The sequence below is a fragment of the Emydura macquarii genome, unplaced genomic scaffold, assembly GCF_026122565.2.
Source record: "Emydura macquarii macquarii isolate MOO-44397 ecotype Brisbane River unplaced genomic scaffold, CSIRO-AGI_Emac_v2 contig_1483, whole genome shotgun sequence".
Classification (NCBI taxonomy): domain Eukaryota; kingdom Metazoa; phylum Chordata; order Testudines; family Chelidae; genus Emydura; species Emydura macquarii.
Window position 1 is genome coordinate 1,447,749 of NW_027131620.1, and position 17,680 is coordinate 1,465,428.

Genomic DNA, 17,680 nt, shown 5'->3' on the forward strand with positions numbered 1-17,680 from the left:
TCCTTCTAGTTGCTGAGGGACTTAGAGAGCTGTGTCTGGAAAGGTGACGCATCCCAGCCGAGCAGAGCAGAGAAACCAACAGGAGCCGAAGCATCCCACAAGGCAGGGATCCCAGTATGATAGCATGAATGCTGAGTGCAGCCTGGCTGGGTTTCTACGTGGAACGCGTTGCCTATATTCAAATACGTTTAGGTAAGAAAAAACGAGGCTTTAAAAGCAGCACAGCATATTCAGATGGGGTAGTAGATCCTCCAATCGGACTAAGAATATTTGGAAAGACTCACAGGTACCTCATCCAGGGACCAGGTTTCCAGATATCAAAAGCTAAAAGCACAAATGCAAAGAAAATCAGAGTTCATGCAACGTTAAGACTAAAAATGTGTAATAAAAAATCAGGAAGCACAAGGTTAAGTTTCCTAGAGCAAAGCCAGCCGCATCCGCAGCCTCACTGTTGGTGGTTCCCATCATTTGCGCAATGGCCAGGTTACGGACATTATTAACCACTGAACACATCTGCAAATCAATACACACACAAGAAAAAAAATCTCAGTAAAATAACCCGTTACTGCCTGGCAACGGGGAATAACCACATCAGAGACTATTTCTGTGTCAGATCTGGGATCCGGACAGCAGCTCTGACTGAGCTGGGATGTAGGGTTGCAACTTCACAACAAACAAATGGACTCCAGGGCTTTTCTCGGTCATATCTATGGAGGCAGAAAGGCTGAGTCCAATGGAAGGGAGCTTATTTTTCAGGATCTGTCTCCTGCTAAGTCAGCAACTGATCAGAGCTGTCTGCAGATTCACCAGCCTTGGCAGTATTGTGAGAACGCTAGATGCCAAGGTCAGCACCATTCCAGGGAGCACGCGGCAAGATGAATACAAGAAAACAGGCTGAACTTGTAAAAGTGGAAGCTATTGATGAGCATGAGGCTCTGCAACTCCACCTGACAGACAGCACTTCTGGGCTCTCTTTAAAATATTACTAGAAGTATTCCCAGCCCTAAAGGCATTTCTCAGTCCTTGAGCATCCCTCATTTCAGGGCATGTAAGCAGCAGCTAATCCACACAAATGATGGCCCTCATTTGCTCCTGCTCAGATTCCTTTTATGGACAAATGGTTACAAAATGACAGGTAGAGCTCAGAGTCCAGATTGCCTGAGTTGTATTGGTACCCAGCTGCGACCCAGGAAGGGTTACCCTAGTGTGTCTGCTGTGGTTTCCTCAAATACAGCATCCAGACTTCTGCTTCAGCATGGTAAAAGCAGAGTCTCTGTGAGAGAACCAGATTTACTAGGACAGCTTATAGAACAAGGAGTAAACTTGCTTTTTCTAGTGAAAACACGGTGCAGAAGATGGAACGATTCCTGGCCCAGTTTTTGTATTTTCCTAAACCAAGTGCTGAGCCGTACTTGTCCCAGGGCATTGTGGGACATATGCCCTCGCATAAGTGAGCAAGAACAACCTAATACAATTTAGTATGATCACGCAACACACACAACATATTAATTCCATGCACATGGTACCTATTAATGTAGTGGGGGGGGCCTGTATAACTTATATGGCATTGGACAGCAAAGACCAGCGGATAGAATTAATTACTAATACTGCCCCGATCCCAAACATAAGATCTGTGCATGCGTTATCAAATAGGGAACAGAATCCTGCAGTGGGGTGAAATGAACACAGGACACATGCTAAGAAGAATGGTTTATTAACAGAGTAACCAAAGGAAAGTAATATAAGAGTGTCCACAACGTCCCAAACCCTCCCTGAAACTCACCACTCAAGACAGATTTGATTTGAAAAATAGTAAATCCAGTAATTTTTTTTTTTTTCAAACAAGGAGACAGTTCAAATCTCCTGCAGTTCTTCAGCTGAAATTCAATAGCAGATGTAGCAATTTTCTCCCCAGAGTAAAAAGCTTGAATCAAAATTTTGGAAAAAAGAACAACAGGAATTAAAACTCCGCATTTGTGCCACTCTTTCTTCCTTTCTCTTCAGTGTCAGCACCAAACTGGTCTGGTACATCACCCTTTCTTGCCTTTGTTATGGCACACAAGACAGCGCTAGAAGAACAAATGAAAAATTCTCAACTCATTTCCAAAGGGTGGATTTCATTCACCCCGATAAGTTCTTCCCCAGCTGTTCAGGAAGTGGGCTGCCCTGTTATGGATTTAGCATCAGAGCAATGTGGTGAGAGTTGGAAACATGTCAAGACATGATTCTGATTAGGGTGAGAAGTGACTATTGGAACAAAGCAATTTGAGAGAGCTAAGAATCCAGTGATTTTTATTAAAAGACTTTTAGGAAGGAGAATAAAATTTTCTTTTTACAAAATAAGCACCCTTCAGAGTCCTGGAAGTCCAAAGCACTTTAACAAAGCTGAATTTGTAACTAATGCCACAGCTTTTAAAGGAAACGCAGAAGTCACCAAGCCATGTCTACTCAGGCTCTCTCAGTTGTGTTAGCTTAATACAACTGAAGAGTCTTAACACCCATTTCAATGCAGGCTAGCACCTCTGAAGTCACATTAGGAGCTCATGCAGTAGCTGGAGCTGTCCGGAGCAGAGCTCTGGTCAATATTTTCAACCCCATTGGAGTTTTTATAGTGTACTGGGGGCAGGGGGAAGAGTGGAAGGGCTCCAGGAAATACGCTATAAGAATTTAAGCTCTGCAGTAGCCTATGTGTGGGACTACACTGTGCCTTTGAAGATGTTACCCTGCATCTTCATGGGCATTATGGGCACTTTTCACTGAGTTAGACATTCAGGAAATCAGCATTTCCAAGATGTTGTTCCCAGACTTTGCAGGGATGCAATTTTTCTGCTCTGTCAGATCCACAAGCAAGTGGCAGACTTCACCTAACAAAGCAGGTGATGTGAAAAATCTCTCACGCTTGCATTCTCATGCAGAAAGCAGCAGGGAAAAGGTACTGCACATACAAAGCTGGCTGGACTGAGGTCCCTTTAAAATATGTCTGCGACAATGTTGTACTCTCTCGCTATGGACAATCAGAGCCACACATGGACGTGGAATCATTTGGGAATTTTCCCAATGCAATAACGCCAAGGGCCAGCTATAGCTTGGGGCAGGAGGTGGTTTTCTAAAAGACGTGACAGCTGCAAATCTTCAAGTGGACGTTTTTTTGTAACCAGATATTTAAAAAAAAAGAAACCTCCCCATTGCAGATGGTGCAGAGGGGTATCCAGGGGCAGTGATCTGGTGCTGAAGGAACGTTCTTCGCCCCTTTCAGAAGCCTTACCTTGGAAGGGTGGCAATGGGCGATGCTGGGCTTCAGTCCCGGAGCGCTAGAGATTGGGATTTTTCCTAAGTGAAGGTAAACTGGAAGAAACACACACATCTCAGCGCCCACAGCAGCAGGGAGCCGGAGGCAGGAATTCACGTACCTGCCACGCCTCCCTTTCAGGGCTTGAATTTAATCATGCCAGTGTCTACAACCGGAGACACGCTCCCTTTGTTTGATTCTCAGTCAGATCCGACTGGTGACCGACCACACTAGGAGCAGCTGAAAAACCGGGCACATCCTCCTCTGGACTCATGGGGCTCTCAGCGTGAATGAGCTTCCCTGTGCCGGCTTCCCAGGGAGATCCAGGTGGGCTGAGAGAGCTCATAGGGTCAACCCCCCAGAGTTCAGTCACATTTGCCTGGTCATTTACATCCATCTCATCCCACCCCGAGGCAGGGCAGAGACTTGGGCGTTCTAGTTGAAGGGTACCTAGGGCTGTGTCAGGAGGAGAAGAATCCAACCCCATGGCAGAAAGGAAGCTAGGCTGGCACTGGCCAGTGCCCTTCATCCAGGACATGCACACGTGCAGCCTCCAGCCGGGACGTGTATTTAGATGCTGCACCTAGGTTTTTCTATTCAGTGTTTCTGCTTCCCCGATAGGCTCAAAGGGGCACTCGTGCATGATCCTGACTTGGTGCAGGCGTCTGGGGTCACACAAGTAGAAATCAGGTATGTGCAGAAGTGAACTTTGGGCCTCAGGGTTCGGTACCATACGCTCCCCGTTACTGAATATTTATACTGCAGTCGCAAAGGACACGAAGAACCAGGTCCCAAGAACCAAAGTACACAACCAGGCCAGACACCGCACAAACACGCAGTGAGTGGTATTCCCTGCCCCAAAAGCCTGCATCTTAAAGACAAAACATAACAGGAGGACAAGATAAACAGAGAGGCCAAGACAGGACTGGGATGGAAGAGGGGAGGGGACAGAATCCAGGTAATGTACACCACTGTTTGTTAGTTTTTAGTGGGTGGATTTCTGTAAGCCATTTGATAGAGTAAAGCTTTATAGGGAATTTCAGTAAGAAGCATGATTGCAAGAGCCTTTAAATTTCTCTAGTGGTTTTCCTGGGGGACTTCGGGCTCTGTCTGACAGTCCTGTAAAAGGGAATTTCCAAATGGTGGTCAAATGAGAAGGGAATTTCACTCCCATAAATGCCCTTTAAAAATAACCCAGTCTCCATTTCATAAACCCTTTCTCTTACTGCCACTGTCTCATGAAGGCAGCAGCATGTGCCCTATCTGCCTTCAGAAGACAGGACGCGCCTTTTTAAACTAATGCATGAGGCATATGGGATCAGGCAACCACAGCACACAGAGATGTAGGCTATGTACTTGGTTCTTGAAGAACACATCTAACTGGACTTACAGTTGATCTCCTTTAATATAATTTTCCGGGTGAAAGATCTCAGAGGCTTATGAAGACGTGCAATCTGAAACACAGAGATGACTTAGTAAATACCTCAATAGCATGCAACATCTACAGACATCACCCAAACTATCTAGCAGCAACTGGATTTCAGCCAGGCCTGGAAAAACATCAAACATTTGTTTTCTAGAAGGGCAGTTAAGAGACCCGTCTAGGCTTCTGTGAGCACTTCAGACCCAGACTCCTGTCCACACACTGGCTCCCGATCAGTTTCAGAAACCAGTTTAAGGCCTAAGCCCTAAGCGTCAAACAACTAACGGATCGAGCCCCAGCTCCATTAAGGACCAAATTTCCATCTGTGAACCATAAAGACATTTGCACCCCATTAGGACAATGGAGATCACAAAGCTCAGCTCAAAGCACGCGAGAGCTGGGGGGACACAGCCTGGCTCGAGGGGTTCCACTTGTGGAATCAGTTTCCAGAGAACAAGCTAATCCAGAGTCTGGCCATCTTCAGGAGATGCTGCCAAGCCTTCCTCTTCAGAAAGCCTTTCTCCCACGACAGACTGACACCATGGCAGCATTGACCTCCTCCTACTCCCCAAACACCTCCCAAAAAACCTCCCCCAAGAAGAGGGTTTTACCCCAAAAAGGAAGAAGTGCCAGTGACTTCAGGAAGTCCCTTAGGGACTTTGCTATTGCTATTAATTTTACCTGAAAGGTGCTCAGATACTACAGTGACAGGCAGCAGGATAAAGCACTAAGACACAGCGATCAATCCGTCAAAGCCATGCGGGGTTTGTGATTTTCAAAGGAGAAGCACTTGAGTGAATGCAGCAATTTCTTGTCCGGTATTCTAATGAGTATCCTTCCCAGCTAGGGCCAATGTCCCTCTTCCTTTCCCTTCCAGCTCCAAATGACACTTTCTGCCATCAAAGCCACAGAGCCCAGGCATGCTATTGCAGTGCTATTTTCCATTAGACACAGAGGGAAACTGACACAAAAATTCAAAATTCCATGTAAAGCCTTTTGTTCTGGATGCAGAAATGCCAGGCTCCCGCTGCTAGGTAGCTGGAATAGCAAAACATGTGTCTTGTGAGCAAGAGTAAATTGCCTGAGACTAGGTAACAAACCTGCAGCAGGTGGTTACTCCCCTCCACCTTCCAACAAGAAATCTTTATTTAAGACCACAATAAAGTTTTGTAAGAACATACAGGCCACTCCTCCACAGATACAGGCCCCTGGGGCCATGGGTGGCTGAGAATAGCTGGAGCACAGGGAACCCTGGCCATGCCCTCTTCCTTCCTCTCCCAGGCCTTACATTAGTGACTATAATAGAGTCTTCCTATCATCTCCGAGCTGTGAGAAGCACCCTCCTATTCTGGGGCTTCCCCCAGGGGCCAGTACCCTGCTGGAATGATATAAAGCAGCTGTAGAGAATCAGGCCCATCATTTCTAGGAAATGTTTGTTTCTGCTTCCTAGCATAACACAGACATTAATACAAGCAGGGACTTACATCAACAGGGCCAACGATAGAGGAAAGCAGCTTGAAATGCAATCTGTGGAAAAAGAAACCAGTTCGGACTTATCAGTCACAAAATCACTAGCTCACAGTTTAGGTCCCAAAATTTCTAAACACCTAAAATCCAGGTAAGGGAGCCACCTTGCTTGTCACTTCTGCTTGGGAACATATTCTTTAATATTAACCCCTTCTGGATAAAATACTTGAAAGGCTTGATACCTGTCCAGGAAGGCGGTGAATTGCACTTTCCCTTCAACAAGCTGAAGAGTGGCAGTCAAAGCAAGTTCCTGCAATGAAACAGCTGATCTGAGTGTCAGGCACCTGAGCTCTGAGAACAGCCCATCAGCTGAAGAATACAGCAGACACCTCCTCCCTGCTTGGGGTAACTTGCTCAGAGGAAGGAAACCGACAATGGCACTCTGTGAATTCACTGATACAATGCAAAGACTCATTACTATAAGCAAAAGCCTTTTCTTGCCACCTTTCCTCAAGGGTCAGAAAGGGAAAATAAAGTGGCCCAACATCTTCCCCACAACCCCAGGGTAGCTGGATAATTCTGCTAATTTGACCAGGGAGGGAGGGGATAGTTTAAAATGCTGACATGGGGCTTCACTGTCAACACCTATTGAACTGAAGAGAGGCAGTTTGCTCCTCTCATAGCAATTGGGCTAAGACGCCCCCATGGATTCCATCAGAATATGCAATCAAATGGCACCAGCCCTGTGTCAGTTCACACTTGGCTCATGTGCAGAGGGTCTTCTCTGCAGCCGGGAGGGCTAGACTAATCCATTTGAAAACACACAAGCTTGGAGCCACTAGAAAAGCGCTGCTTCAGCAAACTACTGAGGGCCAACTCACTCCGCCTGCACACCAGTGGCACAAAGAGCTACGGACAAACGTTTCCTACCGAGATATTGGTCCCTCCAGAGCCACATGGTTCAAATCTCAACTCATGCAGCATGGTGGGTTGTTTTCTGACAGTGTGCATGAAGTTTAAGGCTGTAAAGCAAAAACATTTCATTCCCAAGGATGGGACGATGCTCTGGAAGCTGGACTGTGGTTATTCAATATGGTCTGGAGCAGAATGCGTTTCTCAAAGGCCCTTTTTAACCAGGGCTGGAATCTACTGAAAACCATTGCTTGATGCTCAGGTCTCAGTTATTAGCGAGAATGCTGCTTTGCTAGTTGCAGAAACATTGAAACTCGTCACACACACAGACAGCACCTACTCAAGGGAGAGGAATCATTTTGCTGAAAATCCAAGCCCATCGGTTGGGCCTCTGGATACATAAAGCCAGTATCCTTCGGGCACCAGCTCCTTCATTTCTCACCCTTCGAGATTAAACCTGGGCTTTCTATCTCAGTACTTACTGCTTTCAAAGCAATGAGGAGAAGGGGTTTCTTGGTGCCCTTTTTATCCATTATCTCCAGGCGGACAGAGAGATTCATGGCACACCGGTTCACATCCAGACCGACCTTCAGAGGTTTGACCAGTTTGGTAACGATGAGCAGCGAAGAAGAGATTGGCGTGCAGGCTGGGCACTGTAAGAACAGAGGGGTCAGGACTAGGCTCAACCTGAAACACAGGCACAATGACACTGACATGGGCCCTCCCACGGACCTTGGGGAGGAAAGACAAGGACACAACACAGACAGGGGACAGTAACGGACATGAGGAGATATGCTGAGCCCCTGCAGTAGATGCTGTGTAAGCCCCCAGAGAGACAGCAGCAAATGCAGGATATTGACCCCCCCTGCTCATGTGATCTCAGAATTCTTGTCAACCCTCAACACCTCATAGAATCATAGATGAGGATTGGAAGGGACCTCAGGAGGTATTTAGTCCAACCCCCTGCTCAAAGCAGGACGAACCTCAGCTAAATCATCCCAGCCAGGGCTTTGTCAAGCCGGGCCTTAAAAACCTCTAATGATGGAGATTCCACCACCTCCCTAGGTAACCCATTCCAGTGCTTCACCACCCTCCTAGTGAAATACTTTCCTAATATCCAACCTCGACCTCCCCCACTGCAACTTGAGACCATTGCTCCTTGTTCTGTCATCTGCCACCACTGAGAACAGCCTAGCTCCATCCTCCCTGGAACCCCCTTTCAGGTAGTTGAAGGCTGCTGTCAAATCCCCCCTCATTCTTCTCTTCTGCAGACTAAACAAGCCTAGTTCCCTCAGCCTCTCCTCATAAGTCCTGTGCTCCAGCCCCCTCATCATGGAGATGGAGATTTGTTCTCTTCAACTCTCTTTACCACTTTTGCTGTTGACAAAGGCCGTGTCCTCTCCCGTCCAGCTGTTTCTTCCCATCACATAAAGATGACCCAATGTCCTTTGAGAGCCTGCAGCTTTCCATTTGGGCAGCCCTGACCCAGGCTGCATTAGGACAATACTCCTCCTGTCCCAGGAGGGGCTGCTTTTCTCTCAGGGGGGTGGAAAAGCATCAGACCCTGCAGCCGGGACAGCAAGTCATAAACTGCAGCACCAGAAGCAAGAGCCAGCGCCCCAAGTGCCACTGTCCCTCTGAGGTCAGGCATGGAATCAACACTTCAGACATCAGCACGGTCTGTTGTGCAGCGGGACACACAATGCACAGTTGGTCAGACAGAGAAGTGCTCAGTGTGTGACTGAGGTGGACTCACCTTGGAAACAATCAGTTCAGAGACGATCAGCTCCAGGGAGAGAGTGTCAATAAACTGAAACAAAAATGCATGAGCGAGAAGGTGAGTGAGGTCATAAATTTTACTGGGCCAGCACTTCTTGGTGAGACACAAGCTTTCAGGCTTGCACAGAGCTCTTCTTCAGGGTATGCACTGTGTAAGCTCCCGGGCTTGTCTCTCTCACCAACAGAAGCTGGTCCAGTAAAAGATATGACCTCACCCACCTTGCCTTTCTGACATACTGGGACCAACACGTCGACCGCAACACTGCATGCAAACGTTAACAGTCCCAGCTCCAAAGAGAATTTGAGTACCAGCTATTTTGAGTTAGAGGGAACCAGGGTAATTTTAAAATCAACCACAGCTCAAGTACAGTTTGGCCTCATCTCGCCAGACTTTGCACGGATGTTCTCCTTCACCATTCACAGTAAGCGTGGTGAGTTTTGGAACCAACCTATTTTTTCAGCCAGAATTACCGAGCGGGTGACGGTAGGATTTAGCTGAATAGATCTCTGCTATTGCTCCCTCTGAAGTTCTGTGTGTGGTGCTGAGTTTCAGTGAATGAAATCCAACCTGACAGGGTCAGTCAAGGTCTTCAGTGCTATTTGGCTCTTCTCCATAAGCCTATTTGTTTGTTTTTAATCTAACCATATTCTAGATGTTCTTCTGCCTAGTCCAGGCTTTCTATGGCTTTTAAGTAACTAAATCCAACCTGTTTCAGGCGAATGAAGAACAAATGGCCACATCAGTAAGGATATAGCTTTGACCAGTGATTTCCAAACCACACGGAGACAGCACCATACCTGATCAGGCTCCAGGCCCCAAAAGCCGGAGATTTTATGCAAATACTGAAATATCCTAAAGTGCATATTTAATGAGCATGCACTGCCTCATTTGCATAAATGCAGCCTCTTACCTGAACTCCCAACTTAATCCTCCCTGGTCCTTCCCTCTAATTTCCCCCTTAATTTTCCCATTTGTACCCCCTCTCCCTGGCTGGCCATTTCCCTTTTGTCTATGCCCATGTCTCTGGTTCTCTCCATGTCAATTTATCCTTTACCCTCCACCCAAAAAAACCCTTCATTCAGAGATCCTTCAAGCACGTCTTTGAACCAGCGGCAGCCACACAACTATGGCTGGAGTGACAAACACAGTACCGCTCTACTGCCCACTGCTCTAGCCCTGTCTCTACAGAGATGTCTACCCTGCAGCTTGGAGCAAGCCTCCCAGCCCAGGCAGACAGACGTGCGCTAGCAGGACACACGCCAGTGTGCTGGAAAGGCTGTGTGGACTTTGCGGCACCGGCAGAGGCTTAAGCCCAGCTACCCTGGCTTGGATCCAGGATATAACTTCAAGCTGCAGGAAAGTTGGGTGCTGTGCTCTAACGCACCTCTTTCTACATAGCTCCCCCAGTTGTACCAGTGCAAACCGGAGAGAAGCAGGTGCTTAGGAAACGTCTCCTAAAATCAGGAGTCACTCGGGCTGATTCAGGAGACCAAGGACCCTGACTCCACGGCAATGCACTGACATTCCAGGACAGGGACAGTATGACTCACCGTTTGAGGGGTACAAGAGAAGGAATGAGGTTTCTTGAAGACGATGTAGGAGAGGATACTGGTTATTACATTCTCTCCTATGGCTAAAGATGTGGAATTCAGTTCTGGTGACACCACAAAGTCCTCCGGAAGGGGTAGAATGGGGATTTTCTTTCCATTGTCGGCCAGGTACTCTGTCTGACAGCAGAGACAATTAAAGTCATTAACACAATGAAAAGCCCCTTAATTATGCGGCTGAAATAATTATTATTCTACTTGGCAAAGGCACAAAATGAGGAACAAAGAAACTATCCATGCAGGGAACTTACAGTACTGCAGGAGGGATTCACGCCTCCAGTGCAGGTAACCCGCTCCATAGTCTCAGGACACAGTCCTTCAGTATGGATGTAAATAATTTCCAGCAATCAAAGTGACAGGTGTGGAAAGGAGCAAAGCCGCACAGCGTGGGCCATTTGGGAGGTATGCCTGGCACACGGAGCAGAACCAGAGGATTCACCCTCCACCAGATGATTCGAAATCACTTGCCAAACACTCGGTTCACCTTTGCTGGTAAGGGAGGCACAAATTCCACAACCCTGAGCCAGTGAAGGCTACTCCAGGCAGATTTGACCCCCCCAGAGAGAGTGAAGTGTGTGACTGGGAGTTCAGCTTTAATTGCAGTTGAGGCTAGATGGGAGAGAGGATTGAACCTATGACCTCTGGATCGAAAAGCATGGGCCTCTACTGCCTGAGCTAAAAGACCCAGCTCAGACGCCTAAATCTCTATGTGGTCCAGCCATGAGAGGGGAACAGAGAGCCACCCTGTGTAAGCATGGGTTACAATGAGAGAGATGGGCAGGGGACATGCTGAGTCCTGTATAGCTGGTCAAACCATTTCAGATAGATTCACAGACAGCAAGACCAGAAGGGACTGTGACGATAACCTGTTCTGACCTCCTGCATTGCACAGGCCAGATAATTTCACCTAGTGCTTCCTGCCTGGAAGTCCATAACTTTTGATTGAGCTCCAGCATCTCTTAGAAAGACACCCAATCCATTCAAGTGACGGCGCGTCTGCTATATCCATTTGGAAGCTGTTCCAGTGGTTAATTAGCCTTGCTGTTAAAAATCGGTACTTTATTTCCACGTTGAATTTGCCTGGCTGGGTAATTGCCAGCCGTGAATCAACTAGTTTTGTTAATTACAAATCTGCAGAGCAACCCTCTCGTTTTCGCTCGGCTGGGCTGCCGTGGATTTGATGACCAATTCTGCTGTCCTGCAGCGGCGGTGGAAGGTTGTTCGGTTTTAAATAACATTCTGAACAAAAAGCTCTCAGCCTTGCTCACTGGGGTTGCCGTTGCTTTACCCTGACTCGGATGCAAAGAGCAACAATCCTGCAATCGTAGATAGTTCATTAGTATGGGTGTCAGGAGGCTGCCAAGTAGCTCAGACATTTCAAGGTTGTTCTCCCCTTTTCCTTCAGTCCTCTCCACATCAGTTAACATCAGGAAAGAAAAGTTGCTGACCAAGAAAGCCCGTTATCATAGTCCAGTGACAAAAACAGCGCAGTGGGGCAAGCCCCTCGTTTCTGTCGCTAAGTGAATCTTTTCTTTCACATCTTCATCCTGCGTCTTACATTACACTGAGTAGTGAAGTCCTCATCCCACTCTGGTTACTCACACTGAACTTACTCACGTGAACTTCCCCATTGCTAGACACCACTGTACTGTACTGTAACGAGTCGAGGAAGTGAGTAAGTCTTTGATATGACAGCTTAGATGCGGAAGTGCTAACTGACTTGAGTAAGGGCAGCAGAACGGGACTCCATGTGAGACTCTGGCTATCCTGACAGCTGATCAGTTACCCTGAGGTTTTTCTGCCACTCATTTTTCTGACCATCACCCCAGGTGGTAAGAAAGCTGACACACCTCTCTGGACTGATCCAACTTAAGAAAGCTGTGAAATCTCAGTCTCAGCAATGTTATCTAGAGTCTACACTTACCTGTATAGGAATTTCAATGAACCGGTCATTTACTTTTGGAGTTTGAGCCACATACAAGAGCTTTCCCTTTTCCAATGGGAGTACACCTGCACGGAATGGAGAAACCTTTAGAACGTGTATCAAAAGCAGGGAGCAGAATCACTGCAGATGGAAGATGCAGAACCTTTAGCTGGGGTTTCGTCTTGTCCCAGTTAGCTCACTGAAATCTATTCATTTAGGGATTAAAAACAGACTATTCCGCTGTAGAAATAGCTTTCTAAGGTGGAGATTTTCAGCAAAATTCCAGATGAATTTAAAGATAGGAGAGGCCAGTCCCAATCTTTGTAACATGTTCTCCAATAAACTTGTCAGAATTAAATATAATGACACCAAGACACAAGTACCCCCTCCCCCAAGAGAGCCATCTTGTACCCATGTCCCGGACTGAGAGAACATGCATCATAGAGTCATTTTCAAACACAGATCAAGATAGGTTCCATGCCCCTAAGAGCATATGATCAAAGTCAGACAAAGCAGAAAACAAGACAAGCCAAGACACTGGACAAGGACCGAGGCAAGGAAGGCCGTGGGGATAATTTGAGACAAAATGTAGCATATAAATACATGTCATCATCAGGCCCCTATGTACTCTGCAGAAAGGTCCGTAGATTGTGCTGCAGTTTAGTGAGAAGTCTATGGCAGCTTGAGACAATTCTGTAAAATCCTGTATAAACTTAAATGAGAAGCTGAGAAGTAAAGTCGGAGCAGCAGGCCCCGTGTCACATTATTAGTGAGTGATTGAATTCACTTGGTTTTATGATCTTCCCTCATATTCAGGGTTTGATATGAGGCAGATTGTCGTCTTTAGGTTTCTGAGTCAACCACCCCCTGAAATGAAGGGGACAGTTCAAACTTCTGGGAGTTACGGTTTCATTGCTCATCTTACTCAGTGAGCAATCCGGGAGCAGGTCTCTACACATGTCTGACTTCTGGATGGGCCGGCAAAAGCACAAAGCTCCCTGCATCAAACTTCCTGGACACACAGAAAATAAATCGGAAGATGGTATATGGCACTTACAGTTCATGTCACTTAGTATCTTTGAATGCCCAAAGGACATGCACGCAGAAAGTATGACAGGTGTCTGCAACACAAAATGAGAGAGACAGTCAGGGAGGAGGAATCACTGCAACGGCCCGGGTGAATAATCGCACAGGTGACGTTTACTAACAGGAGTGTTGCTGTTGCTGAAATTTGTAGAGAGGTCAGTGAAATCTTAGGACGGGATTTTTTTTAAAAGGAGGCAAGGATTGGTTGGAGCCCCACACCCCTGTATAGCATCGTTATCACTGGGCACAGAGGCTCTGTTAATCACTGAGCTCTGCACTGTACTCAGGGCATGGAGGGGAACTCCCCCAGCAGCTTACAGCCTCCGTGTTAACAAAGATATTGGTTCAGATGCCTTCCCCCCTTTTAGTCAGGAAGGGGAATAACTGGCCTCAGGAATTCATTTGCCATCTCATACCAAGAGCTGGCGTGACAGCTGCCATCATGGTCAACCGTGGGGATTAGACGCACGAGTCTCCACAGTTGTAGCTACAGAGCCGGGTTTCATATCTGGGGGGTGATGGACTCACCCCCTTTATAGATCGGGCACACAGGAAGCTGCGTAACACACACCGACCAGCGGATGACGCTAGAGTGAGCCTCTAAGCCCTGAGTACGAGGAAGCAGCATCTCTGCTCTGAAGGGAGAAATGACCCACTGCAGGGTGCCACTGACTTCTCCCTTCACACGGGCCAGCGAATGGGGTGGAGGTGCACAACCAGCGCTCCGCCCCCACTAGCTCATGGTCGATTGGGAGATAGGAGAGGATGCCTGGACGGTGCTGGGGCTGGGGGGCGCTTTACATCACCCTTACTCCTCCACACATGAGCACCTGACAGGACTGGTTAGGAGACTCACCTTGACTTGTAACGCTAGCACGATGTTGCTCCCGAGGCTGGCTGTCACACTTGCCCGGATATCGCTGCATGCAAAATTAGAGAGGATGAAATAACAAAAACCAAACAGCATCACGAGAAAAACGAGAGAGACACGATCAGCAGGAAAAAGTCGGAGGCAGATTTCATGTTTTTCAAGGGTGCCTAGATGGGCCCCTCCTTCAGGACAGAAAAGGTTGGCGTGCTGGTGAGTTTGGGGCACTTACTGTAGACAGAGACCAAATAAACTAAACAGCTTTAATTTCACTGCTGTCCCCTGGCCAGCGGAGTTTTGTAAATTAACGCTTGGTCCATGTGGATTGTACCGTGTAGCTGCTCCACAATGTGCTGTGATCCTGGTTCTACAAAGTCCATTATTTGTCGTCTTTATTATGGCGTCCTGAGACTAACTGAGAACAGGTCCCGTTGTGCTAGGCAATGCACAAGCACAGAACAAGAGCTCGCACTCTAATCTAAATCTAGGACACTATAATATACTGGAGCATGTGGGAATCTACTTCCCTGACTACTTGAACTCAACAGAATTCAACCATTCTGCTACCAAAAGACTAATGCAAGACGTAAAGATGCCAGGTAGGACACAGGAAATGCAGACCGTGAAGAGTGAAAGGGTGATTATTGACAGGCCCAGCACAGAACACCGGCATGTTCAACAGAAAATCACTGGCACTCACAGCAAGTTGATACTGATGTCATTGAGAACCACGGCACACTGGCAATCCTTGACGACGACACTGGAGGTAAGCGGCAAATACTTAGGCAGCAGAACAAGGGCATTACAGTCGACATGCACGTTGATGGTGGTGAGGCCAGATAAGAGGACAGACCAACTGCAGAGACAAAACTCACGTTAAAGAGATGCTCAGACAGCATGGCAACTCTGGTATTCTTCTCATCGTAAATGGAGGCTTGTCTCCAAACACAGGGTATGTACTTTGATTCAAACCAGCTTCCTTCCATCTCTACTGCTCTTCGCACCAGCCAGGTCACTCACTGGCCACCCTCCAAGGGTTCCTCAAACCCCATTCTGTGCAATAACCACCAAGTGCCAGACTCCGACCCCCTGACTCACACTGAAAGTTGCCTCATCTCCAGGTATGCTGGCTATCTGATGGGAGGCTGCAGGAGCGTAGAGGAGGAGATAAGGTTATCAGATGGCTGTGGTATCCTTCTTACTCAGGGCCTATTCTCAACAGAGTCCGAGTACAAAGCACGACAATTCCCTGTAGCCACTAATGCTGCAGTGTCCATTAGCGAAGTGACCAGAAGTCCCGTATGTCAGGAGACATCCCACTACCCTATTAGTGACCTGCAAAGTCAGCCGGCCAACGGGTAGAGCACGGGGGTTGTGGGGGTTTGGCCGAAAGCCATTTGGTATCAGAGAGTCTAGTATCTTCAAAGAAATGTCTTTGCTCTTCGTCTGGTGTTCTCTGAGCCTTTGAGCACTACCGGGTGTGAGCCTCACCAAGTTCTCATCATGGACAGGGGTCCCAGGTGCAGAATTTTAACTTTTGCTAAGTTTTCGGAAGAAGCAACACGACATTTCCTGCCTCCTCCCCCATCTTCTCTCATTCAATTCCCTTAGACTGTGGAAATGAACTAAGAAAGTCACAGGCTCCCCAGGCCCACTCACCAAGTGCCAAGGATCTTGAGTTTAGCAGAAAATCCCACCTTGACTCCAACTCCAGGAACGTATTCTGATTTTACTGGGAGCATAATAACTTTAGCAACATGCAACCTGCAAAATGAAATCAGAGTCGGTCAGAACAGAAACCAGGCCCAGATGTCCAGGAAGGCTGCTTCAGAGCCTCTTTCATAAATATTATCTGCTGACCTGACTCAGAATAGCCCAGAGCCCAGTGGCTAGGGCTAAAAGTTACAGGGGAGTCATCCTTCTCCTCCTCCCCAGTTCCAGTCCTGGTCTAAGAGCAGGTCCTCTACATGTTACCCTGATACAGAAGATTAATAGTGCAGAAGCCTTCATTCTATGTTTTGTTACTCACCCATTGATAGCGACTAAGGTAATGGTTAATCCTGGGAATTTGAGTCTTTCCATTTCAGACTGGAAGAGGCCAGTTACTGACTTTTCACAAGCTGTAAAGACAAACTTTCCATGAGACCCACTGTTTCAGACACTAGCAAAGTCGGCTATGAGAGAAGGCCATCTAAGTCACCTCTCCAGTCTACTAGGCCAAATAGGCAAAGGAATTTTAGCCCAGCCTCCAATCTTGTGCTCTCAGCCAATTGTGGCTGCAGACCACAGAATGTAGATGTCTAATTAATTGATTTATGGGTGTATCAAAGGAAGCAATCACCTGCACCTGTTATTATGCCCGATATGTGACTGCAGGTGTAAAACTGTAAGTAGACTTTCTCTAGCTTTCCAGGTGCGAGTTTCCTTGCACATAGCGACTTCTCTACTGGGCTTCTCCAGCTGCTTTATGATGCTTACGCAGTCAAACTGAATTTAGCAGACTGGAGAATCTAGCCCAGAGGTTTGCTCAGTCCAAAAATGGCACAAAGCCAGCAGTCACTCAAAGCAGCCCATCCAGGCGCTGTTCCTCGCAGTCTGACGTAACAGTTGGGACCTGGGACTGCCACAAGATGAATCAGCAAATGCAAGAACAAACAGCAGAAATATTCAATAAGAGAAGAAAAAGGGGCTGTTGAAGCAGATTTCATCCCCCGTTATCCTGCCACACGGTGCAGAATGACAACCCAAGTCACTTACCCTTTTCGTATGCTTCTCGAGGGACCATGCAGCGTCCTGTGCCCGAAACCTGCGTTGGCATCAGCAGGCCACAGAGAACAAGGCCCAAAACCTTCATCATCTTCAGTCCTTGTACCTGCAGAGAGCATTCAGTCAGTGCAACATCACAGAGCAAAGGGGGACCCGCACAGAGAGAAGACCAGGTATCCTAGGAGACAGGCCTGTCTACACTACAGAAACTCATGCTCCATCAACAGAGTTACAGCAATGAACCCCCAACACAGTCATGCTGCACCAGTGCAGACTGGCACTTACATCAGTTGTGGGGGACCCTAGCATTGACCACAACCAGCTAACACATCTTTAAACACCTCTGTCCTTGTCTATACTATGTGCTAAGTGGTGTTTAAAAACATGTTAAACGTATCTCATTTCCCCAGTGTAGACAAGTCCCATAGGAAAGAGGGAACAGAAGGAAGCAGGCTAGAGAGCTGCCTGAATGACAGCTCAGCCCAAATAGGAATACTGAGAAGGTCCTTACGAATTAAGGACCAAAGCAAAGGAACCGCAGGCCTGATTCTCCACTGT

The 17,680-nt window shown here is 47.4% G+C and overlaps 1 protein-coding gene across 1 annotated transcript; it reads right to left on the reverse strand.

The window, feature by feature from the left end:
* Positions 1–1,722: 1,722 nt before the first annotated feature.
* LOC137157246 (BPI fold-containing family B member 3-like) lies at positions 1,723–17,141 on the reverse strand. The gene is made up of 15 exons (XM_067554539.1): positions 17,114–17,141; positions 16,386–16,476; positions 16,016–16,120; positions 15,057–15,212; positions 14,345–14,408; positions 13,460–13,523; positions 12,403–12,488; positions 10,422–10,598; positions 8,848–8,901; positions 7,574–7,744; positions 6,422–6,489; positions 6,197–6,239; positions 4,680–4,743; positions 3,266–3,345; positions 1,723–2,069 (listed from the first exon to the last, which is right to left on the reverse strand). The coding sequence occupies exons 1-15, from the start codon at positions 17,139–17,141 to the stop codon at positions 2,031–2,033; spliced, it is 1,290 nt and encodes a 429-aa protein (XP_067410640.1). The 3' UTR covers positions 1,723–2,030.
* Positions 17,142–17,680: the final 539 nt, after the last annotated feature.

Coding starts and splice junctions, on each gene's coding strand:
- LOC137157246 (XM_067554539.1), bottom strand. CDS start 17,141: ATGGTCCCTCGAGAAGCATACGAAAAGG. Junction 15,213..16,015: donor CTCAAGATCCTTGGCACTTG/GTGAGTGGGCCT, acceptor TTGTCTCTGCAG/TTGGTCTGTCCTCTTATCTG. Junction 4,744..6,196: donor CTATCGTTGGCCCTGTTGAT/GTAAGTCCCTGC, acceptor TCTGTGTTTCAG/ATTGCACGTCTTCATAAGCC.